The sequence below is a fragment of the Ambystoma mexicanum genome, chromosome 2p (genome assembly GCF_040938575.1).
Source record: "Ambystoma mexicanum isolate Mex_15411 chromosome 2p, UKY_AmexF1_1, whole genome shotgun sequence".
Lineage (NCBI taxonomy): Eukaryota > Metazoa > Chordata > Amphibia > Caudata > Ambystomatidae > Ambystoma > Ambystoma mexicanum.
Genome location: NC_090923.1, coordinates 1,104,746,528 through 1,104,764,296, shown reverse-complemented (window position 1 = coordinate 1,104,764,296; position 17,769 = coordinate 1,104,746,528). Strand labels below are relative to the sequence as shown.

The 17,769-nt window shown below is 44.3% G+C and overlaps 1 protein-coding gene and 1 long non-coding RNA gene across 6 annotated transcripts in view; one reads left to right on the top strand and one right to left on the bottom strand.

The window, feature by feature from the left end:
• Positions 1-3,526: 3,526 nt before the first annotated feature.
• On the bottom strand, positions 3,527-14,814 carry LOC138567163 (uncharacterized). 2 transcript variants are annotated; one of them, XR_011302117.1, is made up of 3 exons: positions 14,731-14,814; positions 8,781-8,895; positions 3,527-7,558 (listed from the first exon to the last, which is right to left on the bottom strand). It is a non-coding gene; the product is annotated as an uncharacterized lncRNA (long non-coding RNA). The 2 variants fall into 2 exon arrangements; XR_011302116.1 differs by having other exon boundaries at positions 3,527-7,545.
• OTUB1 (OTU deubiquitinase, ubiquitin aldehyde binding 1) overlaps positions 14,813-17,769 on the top strand; it is a 100,686-nt gene continuing 97,729 nt past the window's right edge. The window contains exon 1 of one of the 4 annotated variants that reach the window (XM_069645107.1): positions 14,813-14,944. In XM_069645107.1, the coding sequence (XP_069501208.1) occupies positions 14,905-14,944 (40 nt within the window). In that variant the 5' untranslated portion in view covers positions 14,813-14,904. Of the gene's footprint in view, positions 14,945-14,994; positions 15,040-15,112; positions 15,162-17,769 lie in introns of those variants that run through there. The other 3 variants (XM_069645109.1, XM_069645110.1, XM_069645108.1) reach the window with 3 other exon arrangements.

The following is a 17,769-nucleotide window of genomic DNA, read 5'->3' as shown; positions in this document are numbered from 1 at the left end:
GGGGAACTAATCTACCCCTGGATGAGATTCTTGTTCAGGTCGGTTAAACATTCTGGACAACCCATCAGCATTGCTATGTTGGACATCTGGCCTATGCTCTATAGTGAAGTCAAACCCTTGCAGGCTTATGGACCACCCGAGCAACTTAGGATTCTCTCCCTCCATGTTCATGAGCCATTTTAGGGGCTTATGGTCAATTTGCACAGTGAAGTGGGTCCCATAGAGGTAGGGCCTCAGCTTCCTTAGGGCCCACACAACAGAGAAACATTATTTCTCGTTACTTATGAATCCAATAGGGTGTTCCTTACCTTTCGCTTCTACTTGTGATAGTACAGCTCCTATCCCAGTGTCAGAGGCATATGTATGCACACTGAAAAGGTATTTGGTAATTACAGGCCCTGAGAATAGGGACCTGCACAAGGAGTCTTCTAAGCCACTGAAGGCCTTCTCACAATCCTCAGACCAAGAGACCTTCTTGGTTTTCTTTGAAGTTGTGAGAGCAGTCAGAGGGGCAGCTATGGTGCCATAGTCTGCCATAAGGTTACAATAGTACCCTGTGAGACCTAAAAAGGATCTCACCTGGGTTTGTGTAGTGAGGATAGGCCAGTCTTGTACTGCTTGTTCTTTACTGGGTAGAGGCTGTATCCTCCCTCCACTTACTTCATGTCCAAGGTAGATCACGGAACCTTGACCACTCTGGTATTTACTGGCCTTTATAGTAAAGTGGGCCTTCTGAAGAGCCTGCAACACAATTCTGAGGTTTTTCACATGATCCTCCCAGATGGCACTGAAAACTGCTATATTATCCAGATATGAAGACAGAATTCATCCAACCCATTTGTTGTGCTTTACCTGGCCACGTAGGGGAACGGTTCCATGTCATTTCATCGCGGGATGTTCTTTCGCAGAGGTTTTTTACCGCAATTTTTTTTAATGAAAAACCTGTTGAATTTTTTTTTTTATTATTTTTGGGGGGTTGCCCCACAAACCACCCATATTCTTTAAATTGTATTTATTCCCAAACACCCACACCCCGATTATATAATTTACTGACCCCCCCTAAAAATTTCGATGAGGTTTTTCAGAAAATAAATTGGCGGCAAAAAAACCTCCCGCGATGAAAGGACGTCATACCTTCTTCCTTACCTGTCCCCAGCCCTTCTTGCACAATAGACTGTTGGACTCAGACAGGCAAAAAATAAGACACATAACATCCAATAACTGTGATTACAAAATGCGCATTAGAGGCCGTTCATTGTACCATACACAGTTTTAGATATCTATTGGTATATAGATATGAATATGAAACACAAAATAAACATAAAGTTAGTTATACTAACGATATCCCACACAATAACGGGATCTAGAACGGAGCGTCCTCCTAACCAGCGAGATTATATCACCCGGGGATCCAAGTTCTGACTGCTATTTTGGCTTACCAGCCTCTTCTCTTTAAGGGGCTTTTCCCCACCTCTTTCAGTTATGGCTGCCCTCGGCCGAAAAGCAGATCACAAGTCAAAGTGGCAAAGAGTGGAAAAAACCTGTCAGAAGTGGAAAAACCCAGCTCTCCTCTCCTTGCATTCATTCCCAGGACCCCTTATAACTGCACCTGCATTGTGCTCCGACTCCCTTTTCAGTTCGTCCTTCAACAGATAATATCATAACTATTCTCCAAAGTAAGTCCATTCGGCAACAGTATTTATGTGACCTTGCTTTGCCTTTGCTACTAAGCTGCATATCTACTCTGCTGAGCTCCCTAAGCCTACGAAAAACACAGGCGTTATTACAATGATGGAAAGTGAATGTCCAAGATGACCACGCACCATCGTCATGTTATTTTAGCGCAGAAGCATTACACTCCACCCCTTGGACTGAAAGGGGCCCCTAGGGGTCCCTTACGTCTATGGAAACAAGGCAAATCACCACACACGATAGATACGCCAGACACAAGGTTGTATTCCCAAAGCTAGCATACAATCAGCTATGACATGTTGAACACCCCCCTTTATTGGGTTTCTTTGAACTCTGTGTGATGATGGATACTTTCGACAATTATGACACCTTCAAATAACTATTCTAGTAACAATATGCAATTTGCAAGTGCAGAGGCATCTTTCAGTTGTTGAACAGAACACAGTGTTTCTGTTCTTGGAAGCGAGCTACATACGGGGGAAGAGTCACATTCCGGACCTTGCTATCTATGAGGTGCTATTCGTGTCCTGGGAGCCGACACACTCTACAGGGCTCAGTAAAGGGGGGCCGTAAGAAGAGCATAATTCAAGCCTTTAGCTGCTTTATTCTAGCATATTCTACCATATAACGAGACTGGCTGGCAGCTGCGAAATGATTAAATGCTCTGCAGCTCTGCTTCAAGGCTACATTCGGGAGGGAGCCGGGCATTCCTTCCTGGCACTGCCTATGTTGTGTTTCAGCAAACTCTTGTTATCCTCGCGGCCATGCGGCCTTGTCCTTTCACGTTCAGACAACAATGTTTTACAGTCGAGCAGTGTAAGCAGAAAATGTGCTGCGAAGCAATAAGAACAGAAAGCAATGAGCAATGGTTAGAAAACAAAATGGGGCGATCCTTGTTACATAAAAATGGTTGTTCATTGGCAAACTCGGAAACCTATATGTCTGTCATATTGTGCATGAGACGGTTGGCCCACGGCCACCAACATACGTTTGCCGTCAAATATGAGAGGTATCCATTTTTCTAGACTGACAGGACAATCACCACACATAATTTGCAGGAGAAAGATCAGGAGGCACCCATAACCATTTAACAATGCTCCACGAATGCGGGATGCAAGAAGCGCAACAACCAAGACCTACTATTAAGGTAGAGGCACCAAAAATCCAGACAGGCGCCGCCTGTAGGTCTTCTGGAACCCACACAAACAATTCCTCCCACCAAGTCCCAATCCTACTTTGTGTGACTCGGGCCGTCAATTCTTGCAGTGTTTTAATTTGCATTTCGATATACCGAGAACAGTCGCCCAAATCAAAACAACACATGCTTTCCATTGCCTCACAGCCCAAATTATGTTTCAATAACAAATAATCTATTGCCGCTCTGTTTTGCAAAATAGCTTCCTGAGAATTTCTATTATCTAATAACAGCTCAGTTAAAGCCTGCAAAGTTTCATTAAGACCCTTTACTACTACTACTATAACCCACAGCCGCTAAACCCCAAATCCTAATTATAGAAATCGCTAATGCTAACATTTCAGCCTCAGAAAGCAAATGCGCTTCCGAGTTACAGTCGGGGGAAAGGGCAGTATATGAGGCAGCACATATAGATTGCCTAACCACCGGTCGCAAAGGGAACATCATTAAACCGAGATGGGTCAAGGCACATGGGCCACCCGAAATGTTAGCAGGAACATATGAATACGTAAAATTACCACAAGAAAATAACCAACTATCAAGGTTTTATAACACGGCACACTCCAGCCAGGGACTCCTTCCCCAGACAATAAACGTGGTGCACAATAAAAACACTTTTTATCTTTAATAAACCACAGGTTCTTTATTTGAGTAGGCCCCAACCTGTCTCGCACCCACCTTTACAAACACCCTGTGTCACAATGGACTAGGAACCAGGCCGGTGTGTATCAATAACAACACAACTGCAATGCTTTCTACAGAACAATGGGTTCAAAATCTTACACAGTTCACATGGATCTTTAATGACAAAACAGGAAAAACAGTTTTAAAGCATGTGATAGCACTAAAGTTAAGCACTCCCCCTGCAACACTCACCCCCAAACATCAGCTAACGTAATTCCCTTTGGGTGGAAGGCAGTGGCAAGGAGTCAGGATAATGAGAGAAAAATCGAATTTAGAATACCGCCCACCACCCCAAGATGCGAAGTCAGAAAAGAAAATGAAAACCCGATTTTTTAGCAAAACGGCAGAATTGGATTTGCCTGTTACTCGCACAGCAGCTCACAACCGCGGTGGGACAGCTAGAAAGGGAATTTGTGTTGCTACTCTTGAGGAGGTATGGAATCTTATAGACTAGTAATCTGCACACAGAACAACGTGGAAACAAGGTAGGAAAATCATTTTTGGGTAGAAGAAAGCAAATGCATAAGAGAAATTCAAACGGCAAATGGAAATTCGTTTTACATGGGATTTTTGATGACAGGAAGCTAAGGAAAGGGCTGAGCTGTCAAAATGGGAAATAGGTTTTAAGGACAAGGACAAAGGCACATAACAGATAGGATTCTGACAGAAAGGGATTACTCTCAATGGGAGTACGGTTTGGGTTTTTCAATGGGACAGATGCAAGTTAAGAGTTCATGGGGTAATGCACACCAGACATGGACAAATTTGGTTTTCAATGACATTGAGACTAACTCTGTTACGGCTATACTTTAATGACTATAGTTATTAAAGAAAGACACTGGACACAAGGGGGTTAATTTCGAATTTGAACCAGCTCGCACCATGAATTTCTTTTATAAGGGAATTAATTGATTTACTTAAAATTATACTAAGGACTTATACAGACAACTGAACAATTTATCAAAGGAATGCTCTAACATACACAGGCTAATACAGATTCTTCTATGGAAAGGTGAATGAAATATACTGCCAATCTGTACTTTCAATGGGATTTTCAATAGGATTTTTTTCTATGTGATTTTTAATGGGATTGAGGTTACAAAAGAGAGGGGTATGCAATTTGGGACTGGGGTTATTTACTACTTACAAAGTAAGCCTTGGTGTGGGATTCTGGAAGGTCGGCAGGCTCTCAGGGCCCTCTGGACAGCTAGGCAAGAGGCCTGGTATCTGCACTCTCGTGGATGGGATTCTGGACAGCCAGGCTGGATCTCAGGACTCTCCTGGATGGGATCAGCTAGGCAAGGGGTCTGGCCTCTGTACTCTCTTGAATGGGATCAGTTGCCTCCTCTCCATCCTCTTTCCCCGGTCTCCCTGGATTCTTGTGTGGGTGTCTGACCTGATCTTTGCGTCTAATCCAGTCCCCTCTTAAATAGCCCAAATTACATCATTTATTTTACAATCTGGGGGATTACTCCTACCCTGGGATAGGACAGCCTACCATTCTTCCCTCCACCCCCCGGCATCATTGGTTAAAGGGGAGAAAGCATCATCGGTCTGTTTGCCATTTATGACAGTTCTTTGTTCTCTTGGCCAACTTTTTAGTAAAACTGAGTTGTGCTTCATAACTTCAAACCTATATTAGCCATCGCCATAAGAAGTAGATAGACGGTTTCAGTGGGCAACAGGGAATTAGACAGTCCGCTCGACAACTATGTGCGAGGTAGCATAGCCCTTTGGGGCATTTCTGCCCTTTTCATGAAATACATAACAGTTATCACTCTGCAAATGATTAAGCATATTCATAATGTACATCTCCATCTTCCCACCGATTGTCAGATTTGTCCCATTTTAAAATCAGCCAGAAACAAGTCTTCACTGGCCATTTCAGTTCACAAAGTCCTCGAAACATGCACTTAGTCTCTGAAAATCCACCTGGAAATCACATGGAAAAATATCATAAAAATATTATTTCTTATTCTGAGTGCAGGAGAAAAATGCCTAAAATGCATACATCCTTTAATGTCAATTTGGAGGATCTGCCACATATCGGAAGGCAGTGCTTCAACCCCCACAGCAAACTCTCTCCCTGGCCCAGCTTACAACAAAAGACTTTTATTGTCCCTTTTAACTTTGTCAGTTTGTCCCTCAGAGTGGGTAGCAAAAAGGAACTTGCACTTCTGGGTCAAGCACTAGCCACACTTGCATTCTTTGTCTTTCTTCTAGGACTGCCTTTTAGTCTGGCAGAACCTGTTATTATCATGCCCTGAGCCCCCTCATATGTAATTGTAGAATATTTCACTTATAGGTGTGAATTCTAGAGGAGGCCAGGCTTCCAATTGAGCCCAGAAACTGGTTTTACTGGTATTCCTAAGCCTCTGCCAAGTTGATTGAAGTCTCGTGGGGGAAAAAATAGTATATATGGCTTTGTCCAACCCCCACCCACAACATATTCACTGACAACTCTGTGCCAGCAAAAGTTACTGTTTCACAGTGCCGTTTAAAAGTCTTTTTTTTCCCTTTTTCCTCTTTCACACTTGTGCAAGCGTATTTGTCTGAGATGCGGTTCTGTGAGTTATAGGATACTTTTAATTTGTCCTTCTTAAATAAGTTTGCATTTGTAATTGACCCATAGTCACGGAGGGGAGACCCTCTGCACAGGGTTCTTTCATTTGACATGGGAGAAAATAACAAAAGCCGCTTTCTTGCATTTGCAGTGTTTCGGAAAGCTGCCGTTCACATGAAAGGGAAAACAAAAGCTGTGTCAGCTGCAATGTGAAATCCTTGTCCCTCACGTGAATGAACAGTCAGATAATGCTGCTTTATGATGTATTGCCTAACTTTTTGGCATTCAGATGGAATAAAACAAACGCAGAGCTGTTTTTCAAGCAGCGCATAACTTTGTGGTATATCTGATGAAAGAACAGCAAACGCAGGGCTGTCTTGAATGTAGTGCACAACTTTGATCTTCAGATGACAGAACAGCAAATGTAGCGCTGCCTTGAATCCAGTGCACAACGTTATGGTTCAGATTAAAGGAACAACAATTGTAGGGCCGTTTTTTTCTGGGATTCAGTGTTCACATGCTTGCAACACATGTGCCAGGGAGAACACAGTACAGACGTTTCTGGTGGCAATGTTTAAATGCAGTTTTTAGGTGAAGGATTTCTGTTAGGGCCTGTAAATGCAACCCACATAACCTGGGGTAAGTTTTACATTGTTCAGATGACTAGCAGTTGAAATAGTGAAATTACATAGCATACTATTCGATACATCAATACACACATTGGGGTTCTTGCACACAAGCGCTGCTCAAAATCAGTTCACTTCCCCTCCATGTTTAAACTCGTCTGTTGACATTTTCAAATATGGGAGGGATCGCAATTCATTTCATAACACACATCCGCAGGAGCAATGTCATGTGTAAGAATATGAGTCATGTGTTTCCATCTGTGGGATGTTTCTGAACAGAATGTACAGTACTCATACATAGAAAAAAGATTCCGAACATCTGAATGCTCCACCAAAGAATCATTATGTAACCCCCCGAATAACCCTTCTAAGATCGGGCGGGTTTTGGAATGGCTATCAGACATGTTGTAATCAAGTTTGCAGAAATATGCATGTCTGCCAAACAGAAATGCGAAATGTTCAAGACATGCCGGGCCAAATACACTCAAACGTTTTCCGGTTGCTTAACAAAAGTTGAATAGCCATAATGCGAAAAAGATGTCGAGATTCCAGAAGGAAGCAAAGTAGAGTATTTTGTCGCTGCCCCGTCGTTTCCTTAACAGGCTCCAATAGGCTGCCACAGAAGCATCGTCTGGAGCAAGACTCGTAGCAGGTATATCAGTACTCCTCCAGATCCCCAAATTCAGGGGGAGAGTAGAGACATCTGCCACATCCTCCGACATGTTCCAGCACCCTCCCGAAAACACTACACCGTGCTGTACACAGGCCCTCAGCATACTCAGGATCTAGAACAACATACTTCAAAAGACAGATTATCAGTGGGGTGCATCATTCATGTAAATAACATTTGTCAGCTGGGACATGAGACCATTTTCTTTTCCCTGGTTCCAATATAAGCACCACCTGATCATCACCGGCTGCAATTACATCCGCCGGAGAAGGTGGGCCGTTAGGCTTTTCAATCCATACTTTAGTGCCTGGAATCATTACAATTGATGAGCCAAAACCCTTGTCTCCACGAATAGTTAATGTCGCGGGAGGCTCTCCTTTCTGTATTGTAGGTAATTTAACAGGTACCAATATTAACTGAGCTATTCAATCCCCTTTAAATATATGCGGCATATTTTCACCACTGTCAAGAAGAATAACCTTAACAACACCTTGGTAGTCAGCATCCACAATTCCACCTAACACTTGAATGCCTTTTAGGGCCAATCCCGATCTAGGGGCAATTAATCCCATATGTTCAGATGGAATTTTTACCCCAATGCCTGTATCAATCACACTTGGTTCAAGACAAATCTCTTCCCTGACATGCAAATCCACCACAGCAGACTCAGGAGTGGCACGATAAGTCGCTAAAGCACCATAGGATATTTCCCAATATAGTAAAGTTTCCATTGCTCTATTTGGACTTATTTGCAGGGCTGGCACCAACATGCGCATCAGTGGAGTTTCACCGTTCACAATGGAACGGTTATTCAGAATATGCACAGCTTCTTGCAGACGTTCTCGCCATCCCTTCAAAGTACCATCCCCTCTTTTGCATAACTGTGTTTTCAACAATCCATTAATCCTTTCAATCAACCCCGAAGCCTCAGGGTGATAGGGGATGTGAAAAATCCATTCAATTTCTTTTTGCTGACAGTAATCAAGCACCACTTTCCCTTAAAGTGGGATCCATTGTCACTTTGAATTTGTAGCAGAATACAATAATACATGGCCACTTGATCCAGTAATTTAATTGTACTCAATTGAGTCGCTCTTTTACCTGGCAATACCATCAAGTAACCAGAATAAGTATCTACGATGGTGCACGCATATTGACATCCCCTACTAATGGGCATGTAGCCAATATAATCAATTCGCCAAATTTGTCCAGGAAATGTCCCTCTCGTTAACGTGCAGTGGATTATGTGTGGAATAGCTCTCGGTTTTTTGGTGTTGACACAAAGGACATTGTAGGATAATTGTTTTCATCATTTCTAAAGGAATACTGATTGCCCTGTCTTGCACCCACCTGATAGTAGCTTTCTCTCCGAGATGTCCACTCTTCTGGTGGGCCCATTTTGCAATCCCTTCCAAATCATCCTCCTCAGCCTTCATGTCCATGCTTGCAATCTTTGCATGCTTGTCTGCAACAGAATTGAACCATTGTTCTAATGAATCTGTTGCACAATGTGCATCCACGTGTTATACTGTTACTGTTGTATGCATTAGCATTTCGGCAATATCTTGCCACAATTCTTTTCCTCACACTCCTTTGGCATGAATTCTCCACCAAGTAGGCAACCACACCACCAATCCATTCACCACAGACCGTGAATCTGTGTACAGGTAACATCTACCAGGCATCTCCTGCTTTAAAGACTGCTATACTGCATAAAGCTCTGAAAACTTGCTACTCTTCTCTTTGCCAGAGGTAGTCAATACCTTTTTCAGTTTGGGATTGTAGGCAACTGCTTTCCAATGTCGTTCTATACCCACATATTTGGCTGAACCATCCGTAAACCATGCATGTTCAACTTGATCATTGGTTAATTCACTGTATGGGATCTCACATTTAACCGGAAATTCTTCAATAGTTAACTCTCCCTCTGGCTCAAGGTATACTAAGGGGCACTCTTCCTGGTCTTAGCACGGTCTTGTATGTACCATTCCATTTAATGATGCTGGCCTCCTGGGCATGACCTATTCGATGTGTTTTAGGGGAACTTAAAACCCATTGCATAATTCGTATTTCAGGTAAGACCAATACATAATGACCCACCGTCATCTGTTCGGTATGTATTAGTGCCCAATAGCATGCTAATAGTTGTTTCTCAAATGGAGTATATCGGTCACCAGTATCAAGTAATTTTCAACTCAGAAATCCCAAAGACATACGTTTTCTGTCCTGTTTCTGCCATAAGCTCCATCTGGCATCTTATACAGATACATTTACCTCCACTTCTCCGTCCCTTAATGGCCATGAATCAAGTACCTTCTGGATGGTACCTTTGGTCAATTGAAAAGCCTTTTTTTGCTCTTCGCCCCATTCAAAATTGATTTTTTTGTGTGTACCTTTGTAAAGGGGTGCCAAAATCTGTCCCAAATGTGGGATATGCTGGCTCTAGAATACAAACAGTCCAATAAACTGTTGAGCCTGTTTTTTTGTTCCTGGAGTTGTAAGCTCGAGAATCCTCTGCTTGGCTTTTGGCACCATTTCACGATGTGTTTATCAAAAAGGGCACCTGGTTGATGCCTTGCTCTACCCAGATGGGTAGTCACGTATGAAAGAGCAAAATTGAGCAAGGTCATAGGGTACCTGGCTGATTAACGAAGGGTGAACACACACCTATGGGGGGTTACACCTTGGTGAGTGTGTACAAGTAACTGTGAATGCCTTCTGACAAAAAATATATCAGGACAGTTCTGAGTACTGCAGTTAGATTTTTAATAAAACTGCAGTTTACGTGTTTTTAGATACACTTGATTGAGAGTAACACAAGATACAGCAGTATTTACACATTTTGAAGGTATAGTAACCAGTTTGTGAGTGACAAATTTCAAATATTTGTAACGTCTTTTCACTGCTTACACATCCACTGAGTGGTCGTTGGAGACCAGTGGATTTAGTGTGGTGATAGCATGTAACAGTCAGCACATATACATCAAAACAATGAGGGGTTGAACAAGGACAACGCAGATAATGTTACAGTGAACACAACAGTGTTTCGGCCAGAAAGTGAGCTGTCAGCGGTCGTGGCAACGACCGCTGACAGCTTGCTCTGCAGCGGTCATCCTTCCTTTATCCGCAGTACCCCACGCTTGCGGTTGACTCTAGCATACTCATCACGCCAGCCTGTTCTACCCATATTATGCGCGGCAACAGGCCCTCAAGGAACGGCCACCTCTAGGACCTCAAAAATCCTCCAGTGTACTGCTGACACTGCCACTCCCTGAGCCACTGCAATCCGAAGTTCCGACCTCACAAGATACTTCCCGCCTTGGAATATCTCGTCCTGATGAAGGCCACACCATCAGAGCTCATCCAAGCTCACTTTCTGGCCCCGCGGTACTCCATCTTTCAAAAGGGCCAGAAACATATTTTCTAGATACATGTGAGTCCCGGCTATCAAACCGTTTGCCAGGAGTATGCATTTCCCTATGCTCCTCCTTCTCTCGCTCCTTTGGCCATTCCTCAGGCTTTTCCCATTCGCCTAGGTCTGCCAATTGCCTAATAGCATCCACCACCTCATCCATTACTTTGCCCGTCATTCCTACTAACAAAGTCATCATAATATTTTTATATGCCGGAGGGGCAGTTCAGATAAGTGTATTTCTAGCAGAAACTGATAGGTTTACTAACCCCATATGTTCGGGAGTCTCCACGTGAATGGCTTCTTTGATAGCATGTTCTCTTCCCCTTTGAATGGCCTCTTTTAACATATACCACTTTCTCTCCTCTGTTGGCCAATCTGACATAATTGGATATTTGTGATTACAACCCTGGGCTGCTAATTGCAGGAGGGACATTTGCCCCTCATCTCCATTGACCTCACGAGGCGGACCTACCCGTAGAATTTCCTGTATCTGGACCTCATGAGTTAATGGTAGAAACCTAGGAGAGTCTGTTGCGTCTACCAGAATACCTGCTGCCTCTCCATTAAACAATCGGACCATCCATGCTAACCGAGATTCACCAGCTTTCTGTTTTAATCGAGTGGTAATCTTCCCAACCCCTTGTTGTGAGTAATCCTCCAGTGCGGTCAGATCTACCATGCCTCCTCCCGGAACTATCATATGACGACCCATCCTTCTATGCACTACTGGTGAGAGATCTGCTCACATACAACCATCCCAGACGTGGACCAATCACAGACCACGGTGGTCCCAGTCATTCCCAGCACACCAGATATCCTGCACTCAGGATATGTATTGGAACTAGGCAGTCCAGTCACATCTTGGGGGCACACACACATGGCGTGCAGAAGCCTGCGAAAGCTTCGGTTTGCGCAGGGATCTGCATGATCGAGTAAGGGTTTTCCCGGGTCTGCTCGACCTGGGGATGGCAAAGGGACAAGATGGCCAAAGGACAAAACAGAGGACCTCATGGAATGGCCATTTTGGGGCCAAGCTACTGTCCTGGGCCAAACGAGGTTAACGCGGCATGGACAACAAGAAATGATTAAAAATATATGAAAAATAGCAGCTGCCACCAGCTCTGTCCAAGGCACATCTGTACTTCTACCAAAAAATCCTTTGAGGGTGTCTAAGGCCTCAAAAACTAAAGGAATACTTTTAGTTGGGGACCAAAGAATATTCAAACAAGTGGAACAGGACTGATCACCAAGCCAGGCACTGCGACATAGAAGTGGAAACAACTCAGCACTTACTGACTGCTTGCACAGTTTTGAAACCCCTCTACATCAAGGGCAATGGAGGGCGAGTCAGGCACATGGAGTACATAAGCAGGGATCAGTTCTGGTCGGACTTGATTGTGGCCGAATCTATAGTTCATAATGCTGCGGCCTACGACCTATGGAAAAAAGCTACGAAGTAGATATGATTCGAAAACTTTGGTCAACAACTTGACTCTATAATGCACATGCCACCATAACTACACAAATAGATGGAGTTTCCCCCCCCCCCCCCTTACCTGTAACCACTGATACTGATACATTTATTTAATCTTTCCTTTAGTGAAAGTAATTTTAATTGTTTTTTATTTAGGAAATGTGATTTTTACTTTGTGAATTTAAATGTAAAAAAAAGTGTGTTCTGGATTGAATATAAATTAAAAGCATTAATAAAAAAAATAATTAAAACAAAGGAATACCACTGCGCACTGCATTGTAAAGTACTTTGTGCACTGTTGACATGTTGCTAAAAACTAGCAACAAAGTGAAAGACTATGGGAAACAGTCTCCCAATACTGACTATCATTAAGGGCATGCCAGTTTCCCCATAACAAAGTGAGAGAAAACCCAGGAGTACAGCATAAGGCTGGACTCCTCTGGCAAAAGTCAGGCTATGATGGTCAGACAAGAGTAAAAAGTTGGGGGGTACACAACTGGAGGGAAAATTATACATACATGGAAATCTTTCCTAATAGCACTCACCTCCCTTGCCAGCTTGCACTTTCTCTCCCAGTGTCGGGAGCACTCCACCCAGCCTTATGGGGGACCCCCTAGGGCTGCGGGCTGCCCTCTCTCTGGTCCCACAAGCACCCTCTCTGCAGGGGGCCGCGGCCAAGGAGGGGTCTGCCAGATAATCGCTGGGCATTCTCCACCTCCTAGCGAGGGACAGCTCACACCCTCATTTCGGAGCGTTGATGGATACTGCCTTCAGTCCCCCAGCTATAGGGCATCAGCACCGTAGAGAGGTGCTGTGGGAATACCCAGTCTTTAGTGAGGGCAGGGCGAGCCATACCCATGACCATGCAGACCTCTGCCACCTTGCTCACACAGTGGGGGCCTGCAGGCCTAAATGAGAGACGGACCAGTCATTCCTCTTGGGGAGTCTGCAGCCGTTCTGGTGCACGTGCCTGCATACTTGCCAACATTCTGTGACCAAAAAGATGTAGGATTTTTCAAGTTTCGAAAATAATAATTCCCATAACGATGACATCACAGGAAAATACAAAACATACATTGTTGGCACCATTTAACCATTCTAAAATACACAACCCATCAAACAGCACAACATGGAAAGATGTTGAAATGTTAAAAATGTATAATTCTGAATGGTAACTTTACACCAAATTCGCACAGAGCTGGTAGGCAATGTTGGCCACTGCCCTTTAGCAGTGGCCCAGGCAATACATATTTATTGCAAGTTGAACACTGAAGGACATGGTGCCTGATACCCCCCTCAGTCTGATAGGCAGATACTGTGTGATGGTGTTATACTCTGCCACGTGCCTTCACTGGTGGTTCACCTAAGGGTTGTCTCGGCAAGAGTGCAGGACAGAGTCACGCAGCTGTCAGTTCAGTGAATTGGTCTGAGCCCAATCAAAGTATTCACCTACCAGCCCACTGTACAGACAGGCTAATTAATGTGTTGCATGCTTTGTCCTGCAGCCTGCCTTAGAGTCACATACATTACCTGCCACTGTAAAAAGCAGTAGGATATGTCACTGAAATCTGTAGGCGGTAGGACTGCTTAAAAAGCAGTAGCCTACTGCCTAAATCTGTAGGGTTGGCAAGTATGGTGCCTGCAGGGGCTGCTTTTATTCGCTTGGGACATGTTAAAAGGGCAATACACATGGGAGGGACACATTCCCTTTGTTTGTTTATTTAGTAATGCACACCAAACCCGTAGGTAACCGGATGCGGCAGATAAGAATACTTTAGACTTAGTGACAAGGTATCGATACAGTGCAAATCAGGACAGATACAGGTAGGTTACATTGATGATACAGCAAATTACATAGATTCAAGAAGGGGTGCAGTCAGGGGCAGCACGCTTGGGAGGGTCACACACCACACTAAGGTCTGCTTCCGACAGTGACAGAGCTTTGACCTCCTAAAGTTAACAGATTTCGCAGTCCAGAAGTGTATTTTTTTGCTGCCACATCGACCCATAAAATAGAAAATGATTCAAGTGCTTTGGAGTCAGGCACACAAGTATTGGTGGGGCTGGGCTAACAAAAAAAAGCTCATTTATGAAAATAAATCATGCATCTATATACAAATGTTTACAATTGAGTGAATTGAAAATCCAGATCATTTGTGTTAGCGTTAGCGCCATCCCTATATACATTAGTAGTCACCACTATTCGGGCAAACGCATCAATGCCACTAAAAGGTAAATGAAAGGTAACTGTGCTGGTTTCCAATTCTAATGAAATAATCCTCAATGTGGTGGGCTCATCCTATTTTATATCCTTGAAGTACTTCGGTTACACAAAACTGCAGGTCACGGAATGCTGGGGGATTAAAACGGTATATCTGAGTGGTTTCCCCAAAACTGAATTAGGCAATTACGGCTTAGCTGCTTCTGTATCCGTCACTTCCGGTTCAGCGGGTCGATGCTTCTTCGTTGCTCCAAGCCTTTGACGAATAGTCTCGGCACTTCCGGCTTTCAGAGTAAATTGTCACTTCCTGTTCGGTGTGAGAGTGTGTGACCCGGATGCGTTTGGAGCTGCAGCGTTTGTGAAGATGGAGCCGGAGGAACCGCGGGGGGGTCAGGAGGAGGAGGGTAACATCCGGGAGTTGGGAGTTACTGAGGTGGGAGGGCAGGGGACACTGACTCGGGGTTGGATATGTAAGGGGCTGTGGTAGTTTACAGTTAAGGTATGGTGTCCCGGGTTGGCGAGGGAGAATACATAATCACTACAATGGTTAAAGGGACTCGATATAATGGCTTGTCACCGATCCTGTAATGCATGAGCGTTGCATAAGGGGAATCGACTTGGGTGTGTTTTATGCGCTCTAGACAAGCGTTCAGTATGACATGGTTTAAATACCGTTATGGGACTGAGAGATGTTGTGTACTGTTGATGGTAGATACGTTTATAGCGCTGTTATCTTGGGGTGTGTAGAATACTCGTGTGGGTGTGCTCGAGTGAATGGGACTGGGAGGTTCGATTTGGGTATTTTTTCATCCAAGGGAGGGTCCAATGGAAACTACAATTTAGGGGATGGATTTGAGGCGAGGATGTGTTTTATTTGTACTTTAGCAGAGGCGGCTGATTCGTGTTTCACTTTATAGAGGGTTCAGAAGGCTTGTTTTGCTGTTGTGTGGTTTTTCAGTCTTGTGGGAGAATCTGCAGCGCACATTCCAGCCTAGAGTGATTGAAGATAGACAGTTTGTAAATCAGTTTATGGAAGCACGCGTTCTACAACTGCAGGCCCTTGTGAATTGGCTAAAACCTCAGTAAAGCAACGCCGTTGAGTTTGATTATTGGAAACATTCTTGGACACAATTTGCTTTACGAAAATAATGTAAACCCTATTTCTTCAAGAGAAATATTGGGTCAGCAAGCCATCAGTAGACAGAACTGGTCACCAGTGTCATGGGTGCTTTTACATTACAATTCCAGCAGCCAACTTTTTGTTAGGAACATGTTTAGTCCCCAAGCCTTCTCTGGCAGGACTTCAAAAAAGATCACCTCCTCAGTGTAATGTAATGCTGATCCTTGGGTATGAGCTATGAGGAGTGCCATGTATTTTCTAAACCATGTGACCTGGGAGAGGCTGCTTCCCACGCCCATATTACCCATGTCTTCTGGCATTCCAAGGGTGGATGGTTACACAAGGCCCAAGTTTCCTTTATACTTGGGAAGTGTTTTAAGATTGCAAGATTCCTTGTGACTCTGGTACTCCTGCTATAGATGAAAGAATGTTGGTGAAGGAAAAAGTTGTCAGCCAAAGAGAGCAGAGGGTATGAGATTCTGCCAAACTGGACAGAAAACTCCCCACCTGTCTTGATGATGATAAACTCAGCAGAAATCCACCCAGATGAATCCTCTGTTTATTTAAAAACCTTACAAATCGGTGGTGACTGAATTCCCAGGGCAGATTTTACTCTTAAGGGCCAGTGCCTACCGTGATCATTCCTTCCCCTGAGATAGCCTCTCCTCGTATGGCCAGGGGATGGCAGCCGCTACCTGATCCTGAGGGTGGCTATTTGAGGGTGAATCACATGGGGGGTGCTGAATGGCATGACCTATCATCAGGTGAGGCACAATTTCCCCTTTTCCCTTTTAGAGATTTTCCCACCATCCCTCATGCCCTAATGGTATATTATCATCCCCTTCCACAACTTTTTGACAGTATTCCTCAATATCAGAAAATTAATAAAGGAACATGAACTGAGATGAGGAGCAATGATGATTACTCCTAATGTGAACCAACACCAGCAGTCTAATTAGCTGGGCGAAGGCGATTGGTTCGACCGGTTTAAAACCATGGCGTGAAAAGAAGCACCGAGTTGGTCTTCTTAACCAGCTATGGTAAGAACAGTCGAGGAGACAGACCGGGAACATGGTGACGCAGGAGGTTCTCAGTTTCCAACGTGTTTTGGAGCAACCTGAATAAGCAGGCGGTCTGGGCAACTCGTGGGCGGCCAGAGAATTCCACACTGAGAAGCTCACGGGTCCAAGCACTGCCAATGAGACGCAGAGAAGATCTCGAGGGGATCCGGAGTGGAGGTGTGGTGGAAGTCAGCGAGCGAAGCGCTCTGCAGATCCGATCAATAGTCGTAGACTGACACTAGAGACTGAAATGACCCCAAAGCCGCTGCTGAGAACCAGTGGTCCTGCTGAGAGGCACTGAGCTGCTGGGGTGCCTTGGAGGGGTACAGCATACAGAAAGAAACGCAGTACAAAACCTGGGGGGGCCTGAGCATGATAACAAGGCGTCATGGACTTTTGACTAACCTAAAAAGTCCATGGAAAAGGGTTTGGCACCCAAAGTCATGTTATACAATACACGTGAGGAAAGGGGGTTGGGACCCGCAGCACATTATAAAATATGTGTGGCAGAAAAGACTGAAATGAAAAGCATTTGGAAAGAAAGTCCTGGCCAGAGAGTATGCCAGGAAAAGCCAGGTGGGTGAAGTTAACTACAGTGAATGTGAAAATGAGCTTGGCAGGAGAGTATATGTTTTGCGAATCTGGGACCCACACCCAAATTGTATCGAGGGAATAAATGAAAGAACCTGGCAGGGGAGTATACCAGGTATTGTTGTGTGAGACAAAGAGCCACATAGATTCATGCCCTTAGGATTTGTGGATTTCGTGGGATGCATGCATTTGGGGGAAGGGAGTAATTTCCCCTGGAATAAGTTGCAACATCAAGAGGAGGGGAGGTATCCTCTTCAGCTACAAAGAACTTGGTTATTCTTTTGAAACTTTTTGTTTTGGTGAAACGAAATCTGGGGTAGGGAGGGATTCCCTGGTACTGTGAACATTATTCATTTTGAACTGTTGTTGGATTGACCCCTCTTTAGCACCTGAGAGTTACTTTTAGAGTGTGAGAGCTAGGATAGGATTTCCGACACCGGAAACTTTTGCTTTGGAC